The 20962-nt window shown below is 48.5% G+C and overlaps 2 protein-coding genes across 6 annotated transcripts in view; one reads left to right on the top strand and one right to left on the bottom strand.

The window, feature by feature from the left end:
* IFT140 (intraflagellar transport 140) overlaps window positions 1-5341 on the top strand; it is a 253776-nt gene extending 248435 nt beyond the window's left edge. The window contains 6 exon segments of the mRNA XM_077828863.1: window positions 600-782; window positions 1268-1474; window positions 1958-2170; window positions 2254-2420; window positions 2824-2965; window positions 5135-5341. Coding sequence (XP_077684989.1) covers window positions 600-782; window positions 1268-1474; window positions 1958-2170; window positions 2254-2420; window positions 2824-2965; window positions 5135-5341 — 1119 coding nt within the window.
* Window positions 5299-20962, bottom strand: part of TELO2 (telomere maintenance 2) — a 44390-nt gene continuing 28726 nt past the window's right edge. For 2 of the 5 annotated variants that reach the window (XM_077828864.1, XM_077828866.1), the window contains 10 exons: window positions 20256-20347; window positions 19178-19294; window positions 18397-18468; window positions 17545-17715; window positions 16505-16596; window positions 14556-14606; window positions 14228-14327; window positions 13668-13732; window positions 12701-12816; window positions 5299-8627 (listed from right to left, as the gene is read on the bottom strand). In XM_077828864.1, the coding sequence (XP_077684990.1) occupies window positions 8524-8627; window positions 12701-12816; window positions 13668-13732; window positions 14228-14327; window positions 14556-14606; window positions 16505-16596; window positions 17545-17715; window positions 18397-18468; window positions 19178-19294; window positions 20256-20347 (980 nt within the window). In that variant the 3' untranslated portion in view covers window positions 5299-8523. Of the gene's footprint in view, window positions 8628-12700; window positions 12817-13667; window positions 13733-14227; window positions 14328-14555; window positions 14607-16496; window positions 16597-17544; window positions 17716-18396; window positions 18469-19177; window positions 19295-20255; window positions 20348-20962 lie in introns of those variants that run through there. The other 3 variants (XR_013347354.1, XM_077828865.1, XM_077828867.1) reach the window with 3 other exon arrangements.

The following is a 20962-nucleotide window of genomic DNA, read 5'->3' as shown; positions in this document are numbered from 1 at the left end:
TGAACTCACTCTTGTACTTTGTAGCCTCCAGCTGCATTTGTCCAGTGCTGATACATCAGCCCGCATTCACTACAAAACAGTATTGGTGGGGAAGGCGCTGCATCACTGCAGGAGACTCCCAGCACAAGCAATCAGTGCTTATTATATATCAATTAATACGGGTTGCTACTTAGCTGTGCAAGCCTCCTTGCCTCTGTCTGCCTGCCATAGTTGAGCAGACAAGTTCTGCACCAAGTGCTGTACTAGAGGCAGAATACAGAGAATCCTGTGTGTCTCTGGCCAGCCGGTAGGTCACTCTGAATTTATAGTGTGGTAGCTCTGCAGCAGAATGGCAGGCATATAGATTACGGTAGCTGGGAAGGGCTACTGTATGTTTCTCTGCACCTCAGGTTGGGTTCATTGGCCTTCGTAACTAATGGAGACCTTCATACAAAGCCTGCTGATCAAGAAGGAAAGGACTGGAGGCATAGCAACTGCTGATTTTGCCGGGCTCCACTGCAGAAACCTGGTGTCTCTTTCCTAATGGCTTGGTGCCTTGGAATCTGTATGTAATCAGTACAAGAGAGGGGAAAACTAAAGGGTTCTCTCTGGTTTTGCAGGCAGGACACTTTTCCAAAGCGCTAGAGCTGGCTTTTGCCACACAGCAGTTTGGTGCCCTGCAGCTGATTGCTGAGGACCTGGATGAGAAGTCAGACCCAGCTCTGCTGGCACGCTGCTCTGACTTCTTCATTGAACATGCCCAGCACGAGAAGGCTGTGGAGTTGCTGCTAGCAGCCAAAAAGGTAAAGCCTTTGCAGTGTTCCTGGGAACTCTACAGCATGTGCCTGTAGAAGAGCAGAGCTCAGGAGTGAGCTGGGTTGCATCCTGGGCCCTCAACACACTGCAACAAATCCCTAGTTGCAGAATTTCTATCAGGATTTTGAATTCCTCAGAGTTCTGTAATGCAGGGTTTTCGCTCAGCCCCTGACATAGCTACAGCCCAGCCTAGTCTTTCAGATTCAGAGTCACCTCAAAGATCAGGGTCTTCAGCTGCAGGGTTTTGGTTCAGGGCCATCTCTGAAGTTAAGATTCTGCAGCACAACTTGATTAGGACGCGGACATCTGGCCTTTGCAGAGTTCAGATGCACCCATTCACACAGTTAGAAAAAGGCTAAAAAGTTGTAGCATGCTCAGAGATTTGAATTCTAGCAGGCTAGATGTGGTTGGGGTCCTTCTAGTGCAGAACCTTTAGTTAGCAGCAGTTAATTGCTCTCTTCCTCTTCACCAGTACCATGAAGCCCTGCAGCTTTGCTTGAATCAGAACCTGACCATCACAGAGGAGATGGCCGAGAAGATGACTGTCTCCAAGGATTCAAAGGAGCTCTCTGAAGAGTCTAGGAAAGAACTGCTGGAACAGATTGCTGATTGCTGCATGCGGCAAGGCAATTACCACATGGCAACCAAGAAATACACTCAAGCAGGAAACAAGCTGAAGGTGAGTCTACATAGGTGGGGAGAAGCTACAGTACTAATGTTTGAACCCCTTGGCATTGGCAGGTGTGAAGCTCCACAACACACTTCTAATCTGCACGTAAAGTGATTGATTTGATGGACTAACCTCAGGGATACCACAAGTTGGTTTCAGACAAAAATACTCATGTTAAATAATACTTGCCAGCCCACCCGGAGTTGCCTGTCCTCAGAGTTCAAACCCTGCAGGGCCCCTTTCTTCCACAGGGTTTGCTGTCAGCATGAGATCTCCCTGTTCACTCTCCAACGTAGGGACATAAGTGCTCAGAATCCTGGCGTCTGCCCTTGGGGATTCTGCTGTGGGAGAGTGTTTTGGAAGAAGCAGCAGAATTGTACCTTAGTTTGTAGAGAGGGTATGCAGGAGTTTCTACCTATCTCTGCCTGGTTGCTTGCGGCCTCATGTTTCTACATTGCTAACAGTAATGATTGTTCTCCCCTCTGTTTACAGGCAATGAGAGCACTGCTTAAGTCTGGAGACACAGACAAAATAGTGTTTTTTGCTGGAGTCTCCAAACAGAGGGAGATTTATATCATGGCAGCCAACTACCTACAGTCACTGGATTGGCGAAAGGACCCAGAGATTATGAAGAACATCATTAGCTTCTATACCAAGGGAAAGGCCCTTGACCTCTTAGCTGGCTTTTATGATGCCTGTGCTCAGGTATGTCCCTGTCCATTCTCAGAGGAGTTCGGTTTGTGACAGCTGGAAACAGGACACTTATCTTATTTGTCTTCTCTCTGTAGGTGGAGATCGACGAATACCAGAACTATGAGAAAGCACAGGGAGCACTGACTGAGGCATTCAAGTGCCTGTCAAAGGCGAAGACGAGAAGCCCTGTAGAGCAGGAGAGCAAACTGGCACTCTTACAAAGCAAGATGGCTTTGGTCAAGCGATTCATCCAGGCTCGAAGGTAATTTGCAGCGTTCAGAGCACACAATGTATATGGAAATCTGTATCTGAGGAAAGCTCTCTGCTTTAGCAGCAACAGTCCCATGCAGGAGACTAACTTCTGAAAGTACTTATGAGACTTTTGGCCTCAAGGAACCATATGGGTGTAGGGGATGACAGGTTGACTTTTGAGTAAAAGGTGAAGGTGGCCTTGAGGTGAGTGCCCCATCTGCTGATTTATGAAGCCTCTGCCTACTCTCCTCGTTAGGGCTAAGATACTATGAGGATGTCCATCTTACAGAAGGGAGGCTATGGGGCTTACACAGGTCTCGAACTGTGGTTCAGCTGAGAGCCAGATGTAATAAGGGAGAATTTGTCTCCTCCCCCCATGGGATATTTACAGTTTCAACCTGTTCTTTCACTAGAGTTTACTCTGAGGACCCCAAAGAAGCAATCAGGCAGTGTGAGCTTCTCCTCGACGAGCCAGACCTTGACAGTACCATCCGCCTAGGCGATGTCTTGGGCTTTCTGGTTGAACATTACTTACAGGTGGAGGACTTCCAGATGGTAAGTTATTATTTGGGCATCATCCATGTTCTTGGCGCTGTACAGAGGAAGACAAAGGAAGCCCTAAGGAGCATACAAGCTAAATGTTTGCATCCCTTGGGAATGCAGCTCACTACTGTACCCTCTCAACCTTCGTAAGTGTAGAGGTGCCATAGTAGACAGCTACCCTTGGAGTATTTATGTTGACCTTTGCCGGGCAAGAGAGCTGAAGTATCATTGCGAAGCACCGTGTGGTGCTTGCAGTTTTGATCCTGGTGTAGGGTATGCTAAAGGAGCAGCAAGACTGAATCCATTTTTAATCTGTGGTGGGAGAAAGAAGTTTACTTTACAGGACTTTGAGAGTAACATTCATAGAGGTGGCTCCTGAGATACTCGTAACCATTCCCATTAATAGAGAGAGAGGAGCAGTAGGTTATTTCTGGTCATTTCTCTGTAATTGCACTGTGCCTCCAAGAGCCACCTGGCTGGCCCAGAAAAAATGGGAAATCATAAATTTGTAGCCATCTGGGGAAGTGATGAGTCATTTGTTCAGAGCAGGAAGTGCCAAACAGCAGAGTGCAGAATGGCACAGGATTACAGGCCTTGGACTAAAAGTAACCTGCTGTTCTGGACCAGCCAGGTGCTGAGCATCATGCTCTCCTGCTCTGGCACTAACCTGTTTATTACAAGCTGTCTTGACTAGAGCCACTCAGAAATTTTCTGATGAAACTTAGCGAGAAGCTGGGAATAGGCGACAGGGGATGGATCACTTGATGATTACCTGTTTTGTTCATTCCCTCTGGGGCACCTGGCATTGGCCACTGTCAGAAGACAGGATACTGGGCTAGATGGACCTCTGGTCTGACCCAGTATGGCCATTCTTATGTTCTTAGCTGGAAAATGATGATTCACTAGGGCAAAACATTTTGCCAAGTCTCGTGCAGATTTGATAACTTTTGCTGAACCAGTAGCAGGTTTCTGTGTGTAATGTTACACATCCATCCATTGGAAACCTGCTAGTGTTCTGGAATTGACAGCTCTGCAGCAGAGAGTCCAGCAGCCCCAACTGGAGCTGGAACCTGGAAGTCCTAAGACTGGCTCCCAGAGTCTGGGGCAGCCCTATGATGCAGACTATTGTAGGGCTGCTGCCAGCTCAGGAATAGGGCAGCCTGAGAGTCCGGAAGATTGAGTGTCCTTGGCCCTGTACTAATCTGAATGGCAGGGCTGCCCTGGACTCTGGGAGCCCCGGCTTGACCAGGGAGCATAGCAGCCCCAAGAACCTTGCCTCCAGCCAGAGCTCCTGGAGCAGTGATATTGACATTCTTGTCAATTTTACATATTTTGTTTCAGAAATGCTCTATTTTACTATTTCTAAAAAAAAAAGTGGGTCTGAGAAATTTGGGTACCCTCAGAAGAACTGAAACTAAAATTTGACATCTCTGACCTTGGCAGTGCTTCAGGTATCAGGGCAGAGGATGGGGGCTGGTATTGGAAAACCCATGTCCTCCCTTCCCTTGGATTTAAATGCTAATCCCAGTTTTTATTCAAAAGACTCTCATCATTCTAGTGATTGGTTTCCATGTTGTTGCTCTTCTGCAAAAACAAGTGAAAGTTAGAGGGTTTTCTAAAAGTTTAGGTGTTATAAAGGCCCTGGCTCCTGGATTTTTTTTTTTTTAAATCTTGGAAACGGCTGGGAGGCTCAAGTCCCTCTAGAGAGTCATCTCACGGATCTCCTAAGAATCCCCAACACTACTGAACAGTTTAGTGTGATGCCCGAACTGAGACTGCAGCACCCTCTGTGCTAATACCAATATTGAACAAACCCCACAGGTAACTGAAGAGAGCTTGTGAACCAGCCCTGCACTGGTAACTCAGTTTGCATAGGCTGGGAGGTCTGAGCCTAGCAACCTATATCTGGGGGGGAGGGATAGCTCAGTGGTTTGAGCATTGGCCTGCTAAACCCAGGGTTGTGAGTTCAATCCTTGAGGCGCCCATTTAGTGATCTGGGCCAAAAATTGGGGATTGGTCCTGCTTCGAGCAGGGGGTTGGACTAGATGACCTCCTGAGGTCTCTTCCAGCCCTGATATTCTGTGAATGCAACATATCTAGATGTTTTTTGCCAGGCTGCTGTGATATGAGAACAACAAGAACACATCTCATGCCTGATACCCTAACATCCATTACCCCTAGGCCTACAGATACTTGGAGGAGATGCGGAAAAGAATTCCATGCGTAAACCTGACCTACTATGTGAATGAACGGACCATTGAGGCAGTTCACAGAGGGCTGGGCATTCCCTGGAACCAGAACCCTGTCCCAGAACGAATTCGCCACAACAGTATTGAAGACAACAAGGAGGTGGAAGAGGATGTAGCTGATGAAGTCGAGGATCCCTGATGGCTTACTGTGTAAACTGGCAACATTCACATTCAGCTGTGAGGAAGCCTGGCCATTGTTACAGCACCCAGCTACCTGGTCTAGGCTTGTTAAGGGCAGAAAGTCAAATACTTCACTTAATGCACAGCCTGACGCTGTAGTTTGCCTGGATCATACTAAGAAGATTAATTTGTTATGTATAAGCAAAACTGTTAAAGCTCAAGCACTAAGTCAGGGCAGAGGGACAGGTTGGGCCTCAGACAGCTACTATTAATCTTTCTTTTTTTATTGTGCAAATTTAGACATTTTTAATACGTCAATAAATTTTTAAGGAAAAAAAAAGAATGTCTGATTAATTAAGGCATTAGCTAATCCTAATCCCATGAGTACAGGAGCAGTAGAAAAGTGAATCAAGCATGTCTAGCTCTAACTGTCTATGCATACAGAAGGCAGTTTAGTTAAAACACTTCGCAATGATATGACAAGGCCTCAAATAGAGAGAGAATGGGCTCAGCAGGTGCCTGAGTCATTCAGAGCTGTGTCAAAATTCAAATCAGTGACCTTCTACAGAAGTAGGAGACTTCTTCCCCTGTTAACTAGTCCCTCTAGATCTTGCATTTAATTTAGCAAAGGATCACTTGGAGTAGAGCTTGCAGTTACAGAAGAATAAATTCTACCTCCTCCACTCCTGCATAGGCTGGAGTTGGAGTAATTTATCCTGCACAGTTTTCTTAACTTGAAGCCTTTCCCAAACCAAACCCTGGATTTAAAGTGGATAAAGTTCAAAACCCTTTACTTGATTTTAATTGGGGAAAATATTCCTAGTGAAATGTCAGGACCATTCTCAGTGGGCTCTGTTCTAGAAGGAGACGACAAGCCCCCTACCTAGTGACTGAACATCTAGATTAAGCTCTGCTTTGCAGCTCAAGGCAGGATCAGACCTGTCAGAGTCTCTCCCCCTCAATCTCACCATAGCAATGTCCTTATCTATGGCCATGTCTACACTTAAAAGCTTTCAAAAGCACAGCTGTATCACTGTAAGTGCTTGTGTAGCTGCATTATGCCGCCAGGAGAGCTCTCCCGGTGACATAATAAAACCAGCTCAGCAAGCACTTATGCCAGCAAAATTTATGTCACTGAGGGGATGCTAGCATAGACATGGCCTTAGTCCCTGCTGTAAGAGAAACTATGTGTTTTCAGCAGTCACCTGAACACATTCCATACTACCTGATGTTACAGAGGAGGGTTGGAGTGGCTGGTTTCCTTTGTGAGATTTCACAAATATTAAGCAGTTTGGAATAGGATGTTAAAATGAGACTGAAATGAGTTATGCCTTAAGAACAAGACACTCCAGCTTTCAGCAAGTTTCTCTTTAATAGAATGCTAGTATAGACTGTAGCATGTGAAGTGCTCAATCTCCTTCCTCTGCTTGCAGCTTCCAACCATATTAAGATTATTCACACCTGAGGAAAAAGACACCGTGTAACTAGAAACTAGAGCCCTGCCTCCCCCACACCAACCCTGGTGGACCGAGTCTCTGCTCTAAGATTATGCACATTGTCAATACGCAGGAGCCCACTGGGGATGTTCACAATGTGTAACTCTTGACTAGAATCATCCTTTACAACGAACCACTCAATCCACAGTTTTCCTGCCAACAACAACAAAAAAGTATGGATTGGATGAATGGACTATAAGCTGGATAGAAAGCTGGCTAGTTGTTGGGCTCAACAACTCGCTGTCTAGTTGCCAGCTGGTATCAAGCAGAGTGCCCCAGGGGTAGGGCCTGGGGCCAGTTTTGTTCAATATCTTTATTAATGATCTGGATGATAGGATAGATTGCACTCTCAACAAGTTCACGGATGACACTAACCTGGGGGGAAGAGGCAGATATGCTAGAGGGTAGGGATAGGGTCCAGAGTGACCTAGACAAATTGGAGGATTGGGCCAAAAGAAATCTGATGAGGTTCACCAAGGACAAGTGCAGAGTCCTGCACTTAGGATGGAAGAACTCCATGCATTGCTACAGGCTGGGGACCGACTGGCTAAGCAGCAGTTCTGCAGAAAAGGACCTGGGGATTACAGTGGACGAGAAGCTGGATACGAGGCAGCAGTGTGCCCTCATTGCCAAAAAGGCCAACAGCATATTGGGCTGTAGTAGTAGTAGCAGCATTCCCAGCACATCAAGGAACGTGATCGTTCCCCTCTAGTCAGCACTGGTGAGGCCACATCTGGAGTCCTGTGTCCAGTTTTGGGCCCCCCACTACAGAAAGGATGTGGACAAATTGAAGATAGTCCAGCCAAGGGCAACAAAAATGATTGGGGCTTGGGCACATGACTTACAAGTAGAGGCTGAGGGAACTGGGCTTGTGTAGTCTGCGGAAGAGAAGAGTAAGGGGGAGATTTGATAGTAACCTTCAACTACCTGAAGAGGGGTTCCAAAGAGGATGGAGCTCTGCTGTTCTCAGTGGTAGCAGATGACAGAACAAGAAGCAATGGTCTCAAGTTGCAGTGGGGGAGGTTTAGGTTGGATATTAGGAAACACTATTTCACTAGGAGGGTGGTGAAGCACTGGAATGGGTTACCTAGGGAGGTGGTGGAATCTCCATCCTTAGAGGTTTTTAAGGCCAGGCTTGACAAAGCCCTGGTTGGGGTGATTTAGGTGGGATTGGACTAGATGACCTCCTCAGGTCTCTTCCAACCCTAATCTTCTATGATCCCTCCCAGGAGGTTGGTAACTAGTTTGCCAAAGGCTGACTGCTGGGAGACCCTCAACCCTTCACTACAGGGATGCCATAGAGCTGGCCCCATGAGGTAAAATGCCACGTCCACTCCTCCTGTTTTCATGAAGAGAAGTCTTATGTGAGGTCTTCATTATATTTTTAGCTGAACATTTAAAATTTGCCAAGGCTATAAATAGCTGGTGCAGAGTGTGTTGGAGAGGGGGACGTGCAGAGAGGATGGCAGCACTAGTCCACTTTCCTACATCTGTACACTCAGTACCAGATAGCAAATAGCTCATTGAGTTAGCCCCCACTACAAAGTCCAGATGTCAAGTCGGGCTCCCTGGCTTTAGCTCTACACCTCTCCCCTTTTCTTCTCCAACCAGGTGATTAGTGAAGGGGCCCAGCAGTACCTAGGAACACCCAGTTGGCAAGTGTGTTAGGTGGAGGTCACCTCTGTTTTCAGTTTCCCCCCTACAACTAGGAAGGGATACTTCTGAGTTTCTTCAGCAGGTTCTCCATTAGCAGCAGGTTCTGCCAGGCCAGCCTCCTGCAGTCTCCATCTGGGTCCTTTTCTGCTACATCTGCAAAAGAGGATGATGCCATTATTTGACGGTGGGAGGAAAACAAGCATGCTCTTTACAGTCCTTTCCTGAACTGCTGAAATCCAGTAACAGTGAAAGAAAACTAATCCTCAACACTTCTCGCACTGCTCAGATTTAGGCCCAGAAGCTACTCAACTTATCTCCCATGAGATATCTACACTCAGATTGCTTAGACTAAACAATAGTTTTAGCCTATGTTGCATGCTCACTCACCCAGGTGCACACTAACGCTTAGAATGTTAGTTCCAAAATGACTGGCAGTGGGGCAGGTGATGAAGGGGGCTTGGAAACCCGACATCAGGGCAAAAAGGGTTAGGTTTTAAAGCAGCTTCTAACTCTTGTGCGCACATATTCTGTTTGAACACAATCACCAACAAATCATATAACCATGTGCACAAATGGGTGTAGTAGAGAATAAGAATAGCCCTTAAGTATAGCTAGCAGTCAGCTGACGGAAGCGTAAGACAGGCCCAAGCGATGCTCGTGCCTTCACACAGAGCTGGCGCTGTGAGCAGCGTGTAAATGAAGGCATTTGCAGAACATCCATGAAACTGTTATTCCAGGGGCCCATAATCAGCTCAAAGTAAAAACTCAGGATGCACTCAGGATGTCAGAGCAGGAGGGAGTCTGGAAGAGCAAAGAGTCTGTGTGAGGATATCCTGTACGCACAAGCAGTGTGCTCAGAGCCCAGCACTGTGTCAGCCTAAGCACATGACTCACACGGATGGAGTAGGGTTATTTATAAATTCAGGGAGAGCTTCAGGCTGGTGTTTCCATACTCTAGGTGGGGGAAGCAGCCATATGAGAGAGTGTACAGTCCCAGTTTATTAGCTCAGAGCCTGTGATATGCAACTGGAGACGATGTCATAGCATGGAACTTGAGCTAACTATGCTGCAAGAGAGGGTAGGGAGAAAGGAAGGGGAGTAACCCTGCACCTCAGAAGTCCTGACATGAGAAGACACACACTCCCTGCAAACTGCTCCAGGCCTCATGTGGGGTGAAGGGGATTCCCTCCAAGGACCTCTGCAGCTGAGCCAAAGAAGGGATCATATCTTTTCAAGATGATGGAGTAACTGAATTTTAAGGACAGGGCCTATCATAACCTACCCAAGGGGATGAGGCAGAACAAGGAAAGTGACACATTAAATGCTGCTTAGAACTCTCATCCTCAAAATGCTCTGCAGCTGAAGCTTATCAGAAGTGACCAATGCAAGAATGATGTGCCTTCTCCAACCCAGGGCAGCTTCTCCCATTCAGGGATGGCCATCAGTTCAGCATTTCCCAACCGGTGCTCCCCAGCAGAGGGAGCGAGACAGCCCAGTTGTTTCTTGTTCCAAGTGCAGAGGAATTCTGTAGTACCTGCTGGAAACCACTGACTTTTTAATATCAGAGGGGTAGCTGTGTTAGTCTGAATCTGTAAAAGCGGCTAAGAGTCCTGTGGCACCTTATAGACTGACAGATGTATTGGAGCATAAGCTTTCGTGGGTGAATACCCACTTCGTCGGATGAAGACTTTCTAATGGTATCCAGGACACCGCATGCGTCAGACTGGTTCCATCTGGGATGAAATTAGAATGTAAAGTTTTTGGGGCAGGAACCAAGGCTTGTGTGTATAAGAGGGCTGTGCAGGCTTCTGGTGCTTGATGTGCTGCAATTATTATGCTCTTATCCTGCAATCACCACCATGCTATCTGAACTCAGCTGTGCACACTGCCTCTGTACAAACATCACCACTGACACACTGTATCTTCCTAGCACCAGAAGAGGCATCCACAAGACTAGTTTCAGACACAGAAAGGAGGTGCTGCTATTCCAGGCCTTCCCCTCTCCCTGCCAAGTACAGCTAAAACTATCAGCTAGTTAAAGACAGGCAGACCACAACGCTCCTTGAACTGAATTCCTCAAACATTTACAACATTCATGGAAAGACTCCCCTTGCTCTCAGGAACGTTATAGCAGAGGGAGGCAGATTCCTCAGCACACACCATGTCATGGGAAACGTGGAGTTTCTGGCCCCTGTGGCTGCTCTTTCCCTTTAAGGGCACAGAGCTATATAACCTGCAGGGATCAGAGACCGGCTGTGTCGGTGTCACTTCCGCCCCAGCCCCCATGGGAAGCCAGTTTTCTAAATGTCAGGATGGTGAAGGAAACCAACTGAGGGCAGAAGAATAGTAAAGGGCCCAATTAGCACACAGAAGTGCATCCAAACCTAGCCCGAGGCTGAGAGCATACAGTGCCATTTCCTCTTGCAAGTTTCCAGCATGTCACCCCGAAGGCAGTGCTGTGTGATACGTGCTGCCACGTGCTGCAGGCCACGCTCCTGCAGTGCACACTGGCTGAGTCACTCACTCTGTTTTGTAGACCAGATGTTTGTTCCCTCAGCACTAGGAAAGTTGGAAGAAAGAACCATGCCCTCCTGCTCTCATCATTTGCCACCATGAAAACTGGTATGAGGATGCTCCCCATCCTCCATGCACCCAGTGCACCTGGGCTGTGCAAATTCTGCCAACCCAGGAGCACACTGGTTGCTTATCAGAAGTTCAAGGTCTGCAAGTAATTTAAAACATGAAGGTCCAGCCTACAAGTCCATGGAATATGAGGGGATATGGTGCTTGGCATAAGTGCACTGTATTCTGGACCTGGAGTCTCCGTAGGCCATATTTACCTATGGAAGGTGAAGGTGACTATGTTAGAATACTACAGACCATATTTGGCCCAAGGCTTGCACTTTGGATGCCTCTGCAACACCCCCCACCTTGCAGCAAGGGCTGTACTGGATTGATAATTTGGCCCCTTCTTAACACGAATGATACATGCACTTCCACATGAGGCTCTGTTCAGCAGCACAAAGAAAGTAGCAAAACATCCCTTCATAGAATATCAGGGTTGGAAGCAGCCTCAGGAGGTCATCTAGTCCAACCGCCTGCTCAAAGCGGGACCAATCCCCAACTAAATCATCCCAGCCAGGGCTTTGTCAAGCCTGACCTTAAAAACCTCAAAGGAAGGAGATTCAACCACCTCCCTAGGTAACACATTCCAGTGCTTCACCACCCTCCTAGTGAAAAAGTTTTTCCTAATATCCAACCTAAACCTCCCCCACTGCAACTTGAGACCATTACTCCTTGTCCTGTCCTCTTCTACCACTGAGAATAGTCTAGAACCATCCTCTTTGGAACTCCCTTTCAGGTAGCTGAAAGCAACGATCAAATCCCCCCTCACTCTTCTCTTCCACAGACTAAACAATCTCAGTTCCCTCAGCCTCTCCTCATAACTCATGTGTTCCAGTCCCTTAATCATTTTTGTTGCCCTCCACTGGACATTTTCCAATTTTTCCACATCCTTCTTGTAGTGTGGGGCCCAAAACTGGACACAGCACTCCAGATGAGGCCTCACCAATGGCGAATAGAGGGGAATGATCACGTCCCTCGATCTGCTGGCAATACCCCTACTTATACATCTCAAAATGCCATTGGCCTTCTTGGCAACAAGGGCACACTGTTGACTCATATCCAGCTTCTTGTCCACTGTAACCCCTAGGTTCTTTTCTGCAGAAATGCTGCCTAGCCATTTGGTCCCTAGTCTGTAGCGGTGCATGGGATTCTTCCGTCCTAAGTGCAGGACTCTGCACTTGTCCTTGTTGAACCTCATCAGATTTCTTTTGGCCCAATCCTCTAATTTGTCTAGGGCCCTCTGTATCCTATCCCTTCCCTCCAGCGTATCTACCTCTCCTCCCAGTTTAGTGTCATCTGCAAACTTGCTAAGGGTGCAATCCACGCCATCCTCGAGATCATTAATGAAGATATTGAACAAAACCGGCCCGAGGACCAACCCTTGGGGCACTCCACTTGATACCGGCTGCCAACTAGACATGGAGCCATTAATCACTACCCATTGATCCCGACAATCTAGCCAACTTTCTCTCCACCCTATAGTCCATTCATCCAGCCCATACTTCTTTAACTTGCTGGCAAGAATACTGTGGGAGACTGTGTCGCCTTTCTGTCCTACAGACACTACACCCTGTTACCAACATCACCACCACTTCCCTCACCTGCCAGCCAGGACTGGGTCTCCAAGAACTCGTCTGTCATGTCCTCCAGCAGCCGCTCACTAGGGACACTGAGGAGGATGGAGGAGACTGCAGACAGGAGGCCCTGACGCACATACCTGGTGGAGAAGCAATGACCCAGTGAGAAGCTGCAGCTTCCCTCTCTTCCTTTCCCCTACACACCATGTTAGCTGCTCTTCTCCAGACAGTGTGTTTTACTGCAGTGCCCTTGAGTTTCTCACAGATGGCTACTGCCAGCACAGCCAGACTCCTAGTGAGCACAGATTTAATCAGAGCTGGCAGACCTGGTCCCCTTGCTCAGCTCTATGCTGCCACCCAGCAGAGCTGGGGCCAGTCTCTTGCTCCCTGGACCAGAAGAGGCTGGAAGCCTGGGCTGGGGGTGAGCTGAAAGGTTACTAGATCTGCTCAATACCCTTCCAGCTGTGGGGGTTTAAATCCAAACCATTCAGTTACTCTGAGCTCCTGCAGAAAAAAGCACCTCGGAAATATCTTACATGGGGAAGACACCTCAGGGATAACTCAAAAATGGGTCCAAAAGGTTTCTGCCATGCTTTCTACATGCACTGACTGCGCCTCTGGACAGAGAAGACATTCGAGAGGTTTCAGACCAAAAGATGAGTGAGGTGCCAGGACACAGGATTTGGCAATGAAAGTTCCACCTTAGCCAAAACTGTGATACAAGGGTTAAAGGAGTGTTTAGTGCTGATGGGGCTCCCAAGGACAGCCCCATCTCTTCTGCCCGCATGAGGCACTGCAGGCTTTGCTCTAATATGGAGCAGGGAGGGAAAGGGGGCAGAGGTGAGCTAAGAGAATGGTGCATTAAATCATCCACGTAACCTCAGTCAGGCAATACTCTCCACCTGAGATTGAAGAGTCCCAGTAAGAGCACCTGGCCCTCAAGCTGATCATCTTCCCATCACCAAAATAACCACAGAAACACACAACTTACGAGTCTGTGTGGAAGCGCAGGGCCCAGACAAACTCCAGCAGTGACTTTCCCATGGCAGCAGCTGCCTGCAGGACAGGATTGAGGGGAACAGTGAATAAGTAGCTTCTCACACACTGACTCACAAGGGATATTGACTTGTCCACAGCTAGGACCACATGCAATGGGGAAAAAGTCACCCAGATGGGTCTCTGGGGAACCCAACGCCTCTTATAGCAGTCAGCACATACTGGGTATTTTTCCTGCCTTCAGGCCCCTCTTGGGAAGCAGGAAGGTAACTAACTCAACCCCATTTTGCAGTTGGGGAAACAGGCAGTAAAGATACATGCCCAAGTACACGCAGGGAGCAGAATGCAGGATTCCTAGCTCCTAACCCTGTTCTCTGGCCAGCCCACCCCCCAGCATCTGCCAGCTGCTCACTGGTATGGCATCCCCCTACACATTGAGGTCATTCCCCAATGAGTGCAGCAGGCACCATGCTCCAATGCCACTTCAGAGGCCATCTCGGGGCTCACCCCCACTGCAGTCAGCAAGTGCTGCATTATGGGCCTCAACTTCCTTACCACAGCGTGGATGGCAAAGTACATCAGGATTGCCAGAGTGTGCACCAGCCTTCCCAGCACAAGGTGATCGTCTCCCAAAAGGTCAAAGGTCACCAGAGGCCTGCAATGCAAGACACACAGTTCCTTTGGGTTGGCAAGTTTTCTTATTGCCTTTTCAGACCTGCCAGAGCGTGGCTTGGAAGGTCAGCAGGAAACACTGTGTCCAGCCGGTCACTGGCAATCTCAGTCCTGGAGACAGCGGCTACCAAAGTAAAATGGAGAATGCCTCCCGCCACATCTACTGGCTCCCATGCACCTCCCAAAGTGTGCTCAGAACATCACTGCTCACCGTCTGGCCAGGGGCACTTCTGACTTGGCTTTCTGGTGAAGTCTGGCTGAACTAGGAAGAAATACATGCAAATGCCAAATGTTGTAAACAATCAGAATTGAGACTGCTTTAATGCTGTCTGTAACCTCAGGCAGGTTAGGACTATACCCAGGTCCTTAATTACCTTAGAGCATCCTTACCTGACTAACATTAAACTGCTGCCTAGATTTGGTCAACTATAATTCCAAGCACCTGGCAAGGTGGAGGAAGCAACACCATGGCGGCTATCCAAGGCCACAGACTGCAGCTCCTTACAGTTGAGATGCAATAGCTTGTAGGAATGTTGCCTGATAATCATGTATAGCACCAAAACTTCAGTCATAAACGTCCATCCATTACTGAACGAACTGTCTGGACTGTTAGTGTGTGTCAAAACCCCTTGTGGCCATTCAAAGGAACTACTGCTTTGCATCCTCCAAAAGCAAAGCATCACTCTCCATGCTCCACCTCTTTTCCAGATACAAAGCCCTGTCCATCAGATGCCTGGAGTAGGCTAGAGCCATCCAAATGCTTCTTGGGCATCCCCCATTGTACCTCCTGCCTACGCAGCCCAAATCCCTAGTTACTTCTGAAAACACAGGCCCTCGTCCCAATTCACTGCTGTATTATGGTCACTTTGGGAAGGGACGTAGCCTAGGAGTTTGAATCACAGAATATTAGGGTTGGAAGAGACCTCAGGAGGTCACCTAGTCCAATCCCCTGCTCAAAACAGGACCAACTAAATCACCACAGCCAGGGCTTTGTCAAGCCTGGCCTTAAAAACCTCTAAGGATAGAGGTTGCACCACCTCCCTAGGTAACCCATTCCAGTGCTTCATCACTTTCCTAGTGAAATCGTGTTTCCTAATATCCAACCTAGACCTCCGCCACTGCAACTTGAGACCATTGCTCCTTGTTTTGTCATCTGCCACCACTGAGAACAGCTGAGCTCCATCCTCTTTGGAACCCGCCTAAGGCAGTTGAACATTGCTATCAAATGCCCCCTCACTCCTCTCTTCTGCAGACTAAATAACCCTAGTTCCCTCAGCCTCTCCTCGTACGTCATGTGCCCCAGCCCCTTAATCATTTTCGTTGACCTCTGCTGGACTCTCTCCAATTTGTCCACATCCCTTCTGTAGTGGGGGGACCAAAACTGAACACAATACTCCACGTGTGGCCTCACCAGTGCCGAATAGAGGAGAATAATCACTTCCCTTGATCTGCTGGCAATGCTCTTACTAATACAGCCCAGTATGCTGTTGGCCTTCTTGGCAACAAAGGGGCACACTGCTGACTCATATCCAGCTTCTTGTTCACTGTAATTCCCAGGTCCTTTTCTGCAGAACTGCTGCTTAGCCAGTCGGTCCCCAGCCTGTAGCGGTGCATGGGATTCTCTCTTCCTTCCTAAGTGCAGGACTCTGCACTTGTCCTTGTTGAACCTCATCAGATTTCTTTTGGCCCAATCCTCCAATTTGTCTAGGTCGCTCTGGACCATATCCCTACCCTCCAGAGTATCTACCTCTCCCCCTCAGCTTAGCATCATCTGCGAACTTGCTGAGGGTACAATTCATCCCATCATCCAGATCATTAATAAAAATGTTGAACAAAACCAGTCCCGGGACCGACCCCTGGGGCACTCTGCTTGATACCGGCTGCCAGCTAGACAGTTGAGCCCGACAATCTAGCCAGCTTTCTATCCATCTTCTAGTCCATTCATCCACTGAGCTGTGGACTGGTATGTGGCACTCCAGGAGTTTTATTCCTGACACTGGCACGAACTCCCGTGGGGGCCTTGAGAAAAGTCACACCACCTCTCTGCGTCTCAGTTCAGTCACTGATGACATTAACAGAGCAAGGTCAAGGTTCACCCTCACAGTCATGTGTTGCCATAGTCCCTTGGTAAGCCAGGACCCCAAGCACTCACCATCTCACCTGTCAAAGTTCTGAATCAGGGGGAAGAAGAAATGTCCAGCTAAAGAACTGAATTTGTTTGGGCCACAAGCCGGTTCCACTAGAGACTGACCCTGTCCAAAAGAGAAAAGAGGATTAGAGAGGAGAAACAGCCAGCCACAGTACGTGCCTCTGAAGGGGTTACATGACCTCACTCCTCGGTGCTGTCAGACCTCACCGCTGCAGAGAAGGGAAAGCACAGTAGTAGCATTTTTTAGCACTGAAGTGTCTTTTGTTCCTCGCAGTGTCCTGAGATTGCCTCTGCCTGGCATTTCCCAGCGGGGCCTACCCTGGTTCAACACTGCATGCTTCAGTCAAATTCCCCAGAGTTGGCTTCCCCACTTCCAATTCCTCCTCATCCCCATCTCTGAGGAGTTCTACAGAGTCTTGGCCCAGTCCTGTGGTATGGGAGGTGGAAACTTGAGGGGAAGCAAAGCAACATGATAAGTGAAGCAAAGCACAAGATAAGTGAAGCTCAGAAGTGAGGTTTACCTCCCAGTACAGGAGGTAAAGGAGCTCTGGAAATTAATCAACTTCTTTCCATGCAAGACAGAAGGAAGCTCTGGGGGTTAGAGATACAGAATGGAGGTGGTTGGCTCCCAGGATGGGACTGGAGGAAGGGGCTGAGAAATGAGTTGCAGAGCCACAGCCCCCTCACAACCTCCCACAGTAGGCAGAGGGCAGCTCTGTGGATTGGAAGCGCAGAATGGAGACTGGGAGCTCCCAATGTGAGACATGGAGTCCAAGGTATAGGGACAGTCTTCTTTCAACATGGGGCAGCAGTGGGGATGGGGGTGAGCGAGTGCTTCAAGGAGCTGGATACAGCCCCCTGCCAAGAAGGCACAGAAGACTGTGGAGTTTTTTTTTTTTTAAAACGAAGTTACCCAGCCTTTGATGATGATACACTGGTCCCTGGCCTGGATAGGACGGAGGCAATTCTTGGAGTTAGCCCCATTGCAGCTCTCTCTGCTTTGTGGTATGAGGTGTTCCTGTATTTCCACTGTTGAGCATCCTGGCCTCACCTTTGCCAAATGGCGTGTCTTGCTTTTGATCCTCTCATCCACAATCCTTCTCCAGTCCTGGGAGCTGTCACTGCCAGGGACGGTCTGGATGCATGGACTCTGGGCACTCCAGGGCTTATTTTTCCCAGAGGCCTGGGGCTGAGAGAGTTCCTGAGCGGCCAAAGCTAGGACCTAGATAAATGGAAAGAGGTTCCATTAGAAGACGATATTCCTTCTCCCTAACAAAGAGACTAAGAGCAACAGTCACCTGCACTGAGCTGGTGGGAGTAGGGCAGGAATGAAGAGAGGGGCAGGCACAAAAGAGCTCAAGTGAGGGTGGAAGGACTGACCCCACAAGTTTGAGGCAACTGAGTACCTCTGAGATGCCGCAGGGGATATTCAGCAGAGGAGCTTAGCTGTCCAGCCGGGAAAGCAGACAGCAGCTCCTTCTCTAGGTACAGTTAGTGAAGTGGGGTGTCAGCATGGGGAGGGTGACTGAAAAAGCACCAGTAGACTGAAAAAGCACCAGGAAATTTTAGTACACTCCCTAAAAACCACTGGACTGCTTCCAGACAAGTGGTCACCATCCTGGCCTCTTCTTTGCCATCTCCTCTCTCACCAGTTCCCATCACAATTGTACAGCACGTTAACCTCTGAGGGTAGGAAGTGACGAGCAGTAACTGATGTTAACATAACAGCTTCCCCCAGGCTGCTCCTATTTTGCCCCATTGTCCTTTTCAATCAGGAGTCAAGGGATTACCCCAGCTCTTCTCCCAGAGACAGGGGTCTCATGCAACGGGGACCCATGGATGGGAAGGTGAAAGAAGGGGAGGAGCTAGAGAATAAAGAGAAAAGAAGAGGTGAGTCACTTACATCCAGAATGTCCATGCGCTGACAGAGACTGTAGTTCAAGGAATAGAACTGGGAGGACAGATACTGCGCTACCTGCAACAAGTCAGGGAACAACGAGCATGAACCAATAACTGGGGAAGAAACCTGCTCCCCCACAACTCCTCCCCGAGGGCTGGAGTTCTAGAGAGGAGAAATCCTAACTCCTGTTAGTAATAAACCAGGAAAATCCATAAATGGGGAGAGAAGAACCATCCGAGCAGGGGAAATTCAGGGACTTGCACTGCCACGCCCTCCCAAGAGGAAGCCAATACCAACCAACATGACTCTGCCATTCTACAGCACCTTCCACCCGGGGTCTCCAAGTGCTTTACAATCAGTAACTAATACAACCTTAGCACATCTCAGAAGCAAAGACATCTCCTTTCACAGATGCGGAAACTGAGGCACAGAGAGGCTATGTGACTTGCCCAAGGCTAGCTAATTTGCCCTGAGACACAAACACATTTCTTCATCACCTCTGGACACTTCCTATCAAGTCATTTCAGTGGTCTAAACCTCTAGCCCAGAGTTTCCCTCTCAGCCACTAACCCTCGAACACATTGGCTCCAATCGTTCCAGTTCATGGCCCAGCTAATGAGGAGGCAGGACAGCTCTTCACACAAACTCAGCCTGCTCCATAATGGGTCATCCAGCCTACCATCATGGAAACTGCTTCTGCCATGCCAGCAAGAGACACCAGCTGCAATTGCTCAAATCCTTAAGCCTGTGCCTATTACGAGGAAGGAGAAGCACAGAGACTCACTGGTACTGGATCTGTGATGGTGACAGCCACTAGGGCTCTCTGACGGAGCTCCACAAAGCCCTCAATGTAGGTCTTTTCCTCCAGGTGCAGCAGTACTTTAGCCAACTCCATGCTCACCTGCACAAAATACAAAAGCAGAGAGGCCACCTTCTGGGCTGCAAGCTCTTCCCGCCCCTGAGGGTTTACAAAGGAAGATGCAGACACAAACTTCATTTTGGCTGCCTCTGAGAGAGGATTGGACATGAAGAGGCAGGGCCTGAGTATTAGACACAGCAGAGGACATGACAAGCCAGGGTGCCACTGAGGTAGGACTGCTCAAAGAAATGACTAACCTCTTGGTTGATGTCCATGCCCCTTTAAAACATGGCTTTTGGAAGAACCTTAGTGGCAAGGAATGGAGAAGACACCTTAGTAAAACCTACAGTGCAGTAAGTGATCCCTCTAGTGGCCAGCCCACACAACAGGATAAGAACCTATAACTGCTACTGTTACATCTCTTGTCAGTTGGTAGAGGCGCATGCTTTTGGCACTGGAAGACCCAAGTTCAGTCCCTGCAGATGACCCATGGTGAAGAGCCACTGCATCAGCAACCCCTTGTCCCAATTTCTCTCTGCCCACCCAGGCTCTGCATCTTGACTAGTCTGCCCCAAACGTCTCTTGATGAGGAGCCAGAGAGAGTGGAACACAATGGGTCTGAAGAAAGCATAAAAGACATTTTGTTGTCTTCTGATTTGCATTGCTGCACCAGCTGAGGCTTCAAAACTGCTCCACAGGCAGCTCTGCTCACGCTGGACAAAGTGTGCCGCTTCCAATATCCTCCTCAACCCTAAGCTCACTGGTAAGCTCTACCTGTCTCCTGGTCTCCATTCCCACTGCAAAAGGAGTCCAAAAGAGACAAAAAGAGCCAGCTGCCATGCTGCTGCCTTCACCATGGTCTGTCCCAACTCCAGGACAAGTCAGCCTGGTCTGTCGCTCTTTATACGTTACCATCTTGCACTGCGTTATGCCTAGCTTCCTTCTGAGGCCAAGATGGCAACCCTCTGACTAAAGCCTGTTGGAACAGCCCACGTGGCCTTACCTCTCTTGTAGTAGCTGAATTCCTTCGAATCAGACTCTCCAAAACCTTCATTGTAGCTTCCCACTTGTCCACGTCTTCAGATCCAGTTAGGACTAAAGATAAACAAAAACCAACCACTTCAGCTCTGCTGACCAGCTGTGAGAACGTTTTTACTAGAGAATCCCAGAGATATTCCCTTCCTTCCTGCTCTTCAAGAGAACGTTACAACCAAGGCCAGATGTAGAAATTCAGCATATGGTGTAAGAATCTGGATAGACAGGGAGATAGAGCAGGGGAAACTCAGGGGCATAAGAACTAACTGATCTCTTTCATCAGGAAGAAAACACCAACTCAGCAGAAAGGTTAGACACTAGGAACTAAGCTGAGGTTACTTAGGCCTGGTCTACACTACAACGTTAGGTCGACATAAGCTGCCTTGCATAAGCCTAGCTGTGCACGTGTCTATGCTTAAATTTATCTCCCACCGACATAAGCTCTCCATTATGCCGATGTAGTGACTCCACCTCTCCAAGTGGCGTGGAGCCCTGGTCGATGTACTGAGGTCAACACAGCGTGAATGCAGACACCTATGATGTCCCCCAGCTGTTGTCTCAGAATATCCAACAGTGACCACTCCAGTCACAATTGTGAACTCCACTGCCCTAGGGGTCACGGAGTCCAGAAGTCCCATCACCATTTAAAATCCCTGCAAACTTTTGAAATGCCTT

This window comes from Eretmochelys imbricata, chromosome 10 (genome assembly GCF_965152235.1).
Source record: "Eretmochelys imbricata isolate rEreImb1 chromosome 10, rEreImb1.hap1, whole genome shotgun sequence".
Lineage (NCBI taxonomy): Eukaryota > Metazoa > Chordata > Testudines > Cheloniidae > Eretmochelys > Eretmochelys imbricata.
The sequence above is the reverse complement of the archived record's forward strand: the minus strand, read 5'-3'. Positions and strand labels throughout refer to the sequence as shown.